Below are 4,860 nucleotides of genomic sequence, written 5' to 3' on the forward strand. Positions count from 1 at the left end.
ACACACACACACACACACACACACACAGATCACTGATACACACACACAGACATCACTGATACACACACACACACAGACATCACTGATGCACACGCACACACACACACACATCACTGATACACTCACTCGCACAGACACACACACACACATCACTTATATACACACACACACACACACACATCACTGATACACACACTCTGTCACAGGCTCTGAGTGAATGTTTTTAGGGTCACAGAGGTCAGTTCATATGTTTTCTCTGTCAGTCATTTTCACTCATACTGAAGCGTTTGCATGTATAAGACAGCTATGAATTATATTTACAGTATTTATAATTATAGAAATGATCTTTTGGTCTCAACATTGATTTGTATGCACACAGCTGTGTAGTTATTGTGCTGTTCTCGGAATCAGTTTTTATAGCGATGGGTTTCTGTTACACATGCAGTGGAGTGCAGCTGATCCTCCAGCGTCTCTTTAGTTTGTGATTCTCCGGCGACGAGTAGCACAGCGTGTCAGTAAATGAGTGAATGTTAAAACAGAAGTAGCTAGTCAAAGTTACACTGAATGAAATGGTTTCCTGTAAGGTGTGTGTGTGTGTGTTTCACAGGAAGAGACACAAACGTGTTAGTCTACATCAAGAGAAGACTCGCCATGTGCTCCAGAAAGCTCGGCCGCACACGAGAAGCTGTCAAGATGATGCGAGATGTGAGTGACCTCTGACTCCTGACACACAGAAGAAACAAAGCCTCATTTTATTAGTAATGCAATCAGCAAACTGCTCGCAGTATATACTCATAGATACTGAAGCATGAGCGACTGTGCTGTTATTCTGCTGATCAGGCCGTTGAATTATTGAAAATTGTGCACAGCTGAGGTGATGATGCAGTTATGATTGAAGGCATGTGCATTATCTTTCAGTAATTCAATGACCTGACATCAATGAAACCACACATTTTGTATGTGTAAAACGCTGTTATGTGTAGATCATCTGTCTTACACACCTTGCTAATGAGCAGAAGTTTCCAGAGCTGGAGAATGTGAGCTGTTGTTGTGTTTCCTGCAGTTAATGAAGGAGTTTCCTCTGCTCAGCATGTTCAACATCCACGAGAACCTGCTGGAGTCTCTTCTGGAGCTGCAGAACTACGCTGATGTCCAGGCCGTGCTGGCCAAGTATGACGGTACGAGCGCCGCAGATCTATCCACACACACACACACACACACACACAGAGACACACACACACACACACACACAGAGACACTCACACACACACACACACAGAGACACTCACACACACACACACACAGAGACACTCACACACACACACACACAGAGACACTCACACACACACACACACAGAGACACTCACACACACACACACACAGAGACACTCACACACACACACACACAGAGACACTCACACACACACACACACAGAGACACTCACACACACACACACACAGAGACACTCACACACACACACACACAGAGACACTCACACACACACACACACAGAGACACTCACACACACACACACACAGAGACACTCACACACACACACACACAGAGACACTCACACACACACACACACAGAGACACTCACACACACACACACACAGAGACACTCACACACACACACACACAGAGACACTCACACACACACACACACAGAGACACTCACACACACACACACACAGAGACACTCACACACACACACACACAGAGACACTCACACACACACACACACAGAGACACTCACACACACACACACACAGAGACACTCACACACACACACACACAGAGACACTCACACACACACACACACACACACTCACACACACACTCACACACACTCACTCACACACACACACACACACACCAAGGTTATTTTCGTAAACTAAAACTAAGACAAAAACAATTGATCAAAAAACATGTTCGTAAACTGAAATAAAATAAAAATATCAAAATAAATGAAAAACTAAAACGAAACTAAACTAACAACAGTTATTGAAAACTAACTGAAATAAAATCTAATTATATATGCTACAGAATGTCCCTGAGCTGTCGTTCTCTTCATCTGCAGCGCGGATGGCTTTAATGCGCAACGCTGCAAATCCAATGTTGAGACTTCGTAATTATTATTGAATTTCATTAGTCACAGTTATAATATGAGCGTTTGTTCTCGGGAAAGTGAGCAAGACACGACAGTTACAGTATCATGATTATGATTAAATACGATAAAGTCGTCTAATATAAAACACTGAAACGCCACAGCTCTCGTTTGAGTGGAAGAACCGTCTCTAAAGGGTTTACAGCACTTGTGTTCCTATCATCAGACACCTTTGCTGTAAAATACAGTTCTCTCCTGTATATCTCTATATCTCCTGTGTGAGTCGTGACGGGAAACGGTTTGTTCTCGTCCACAGACATCAGTTTGCCAAAGTCTGCAACCATCTGCTACACAGCGGCGCTGCTGAAGGCCAGAGCCGTGTCTGACAAGTGAGTCTCCATCAACACATTCACATTATTAATAAATAACTGTTAGTACGTCAACTTATTCTACTAACCCTAACCTAAGAGTCTACTAAAACTCTAATGAGAGGTAGTTGACATGTAGTTGCAAAGTCACGTATGGTGTTAGCAGAATGACTACAGTGGACTATTAAAATAAAATGTTTAAATAAATCAAGTTATGACAGCCACTGTCTAAATGAATTTATTTCAACAACAAATAGAGATTTTTTTAGAGAATAGAGAAACTGCAATTTACGTGTTTGCATTTAATTTTTTTTTTTAAGTTGAATGTTGATTATTATATTTAAAAATAAATAGTAATTAAATGTAAGTTTGGGCTGTTGTTAATTGTAATCTTATAGTAATGTAAAAGGGCTCCCTATAGTTAGAGCACAAGCTGAGGTAGATTTTTATCCCTAAGAAAATTTTAGGTATAATTGAATTTATTTCAAGAACGAGCGATTTGTTCAGTAAACCATTGTTTAATAAAAAAGCAATTTTATGTGTAGTTTCCCCCTGCTGTACTGAAACCACACCGAGCCGTCATGTTTGAGTGCTGTTCCAGCTCTAATCAGTGCTGCACTGACCTCTCACGTCTCTTCTGCAGGTTTTCTCCAGAGGCGGCGTCACGCAGAGGTTTGAGCACAGCAGAAATGAACGCAGTAGAAGCCATACACAGAGCGGTGGAGTTCAACCCACACGTACCGAAAGTGAGCATCTTCATCTTCATCATCCTCCTCATCCTCCTCAGCCGTAACCTGCCTCTCGTTCTCTCCGCAGTACCTCTTAGAGATGAAGAGTTTGATTCTGCCTCCGGAGCACATCCTGAAGCGCGGCGACAGCGAAGCCATCGCCTACACCTTCTTCCACCTGCAGCACTGGAAGCGTGTGGAGGGCGCGCTCAACCTGCTCCACTGCACCTGGGAGGGGAGTGAGTGAGAGTCCAGCAGCTTTAACACGACTCTGAGAGACATCAGAGATGCTTGACTTCTGTCTGATTGAGCATTCTGACATGCCAAGGCAATGCACAGTAATGCACATTTTGTCAATACTGTGTTATGACCAGATGTGACCCTGGAGCACAAAACTAGTGTCTTGAAAAGTGAAGCCAGATGATGCATACATCTCAATTTCAAAAAATTAAGACACTTAAGACTGGTTTTGTGCGCCAGGGTCACACATTATGATTTGTCTTTTGGCTCCACTCAGATCACATCCAGAGAACATCAGGCCGGTTTATTAGTGTAGCTCTTCACACGTTTTCAAAGCAGCTTTACAGATAGTCGTGATGTTATAGTGTCCAGTGTCCACACTGATCTCTTCAGAGCTGGATAATAGTATAGTTTGAATATGGAGATCATATAAACGATCCGGCCGTTGAGATGTGCTGTATGGCATGCTGTGTGACTCACTTTATGTGAGTGTACGGTATGTATGTGGATTAAATAGGATATATTTGTGGTAGTTACAAGTTGGGGTTATTAATTCATTATGCAATGAATGGAAATCTGTAAGGTTTGTTTATAACAATTTGGTGTAGTCAAGTCACCTTTATATCTGTAGCGCTTTATACGATACAGAACGTTTCTAAGCAGCTTCACAGTGATACAAAGGAAAATAACTGTTAATGTTGTGAAATAAACTCAATTTCAGCTCTACAGAGGAGAGTAGAGTAGATGCTATTACTGAACGTTACCTGACTTTAAGGACACAGCTAATCAAGCCGAAGCCAAACTCCATTAGGTGACAGAAATGTAAGAAGAAAACTTTTTTTTTTGGCCATAGTTGCAGTATCTGCCAAATCCACACTAAAACCCTGTTCCTTTGTGTTAGTGTAATTACTGTGCGTCGCCTTCGCTATGGTAGTCATGAATAAATGCCTTTTATTTCTTATGACTTTTACGAAGCAAACATTTTTTTTTTTCCAATATAAAAGTTGTCAAAATGTTGAAGTGAAAATCAGAAAAACTCACTGACTCTCTGTTGCTGCGAAGCATAGAAATGTGTTTTTCAGCTCATTCTTTGTGTTTGTGCTGACTGTTGATGGCCTGATGTTTCAGCTTTCAGAATGATTCCATATCCTCTGGAGAAAGGCCACCTCTTCTATCCGTATCCCGTCTGTACAGAGACGGCGGACAGAGAACTGCTACCAAGTAAGAGATTTTCCTGCATCTCACCTGTAGATGAAGGCTTCTGTCGTCTGCAGCATCCAGATCCTCTCTGAACTTATCAGTGTAGTATATTAGTATATTAGGCCTTTTAGTACAATTTTACAAATGTTCAGCTGCTGCTTCTCGTGTCAGATCTGGACTGATTTTTATCAAGTAAGCGTCAGAATAACTGCAGTA

The 4,860-nt window shown here is 41.8% G+C and overlaps 1 protein-coding gene across 1 annotated transcript in view; it reads left to right on the forward strand.

Moving 5' to 3' along the window:
- LOC107705858 (suppressor of tumorigenicity 7 protein homolog) overlaps positions 1-4,751 on the forward strand; it is an 11,411-nt gene extending 6,660 nt beyond the window's left edge. Inside the window, exons 8-13 of the mRNA XM_016509363.1 lie at positions 608-705; positions 1,064-1,178; positions 2,425-2,497; positions 3,120-3,222; positions 3,293-3,443; positions 4,573-4,751. Coding sequence (XP_016364849.1) covers positions 608-705; positions 1,064-1,178; positions 2,425-2,497; positions 3,120-3,222; positions 3,293-3,443; positions 4,573-4,736 — 704 coding nt within the window. The 3' untranslated portion in view covers positions 4,737-4,751. The remainder of the gene's footprint in view (positions 1-607; positions 706-1,063; positions 1,179-2,424; positions 2,498-3,119; positions 3,223-3,292; positions 3,444-4,572) is intronic.
- Positions 4,752-4,860: the final 109 nt, after the last annotated feature.

This window comes from Sinocyclocheilus rhinocerous, unplaced genomic scaffold (genome assembly GCF_001515625.1).
Source record: "Sinocyclocheilus rhinocerous isolate Xijiao unplaced genomic scaffold, SAMN03320098_v1.1 scaffold8350, whole genome shotgun sequence".
Classification (NCBI taxonomy): Eukaryota; Metazoa; Chordata; class Actinopteri; order Cypriniformes; family Cyprinidae; genus Sinocyclocheilus; species Sinocyclocheilus rhinocerous.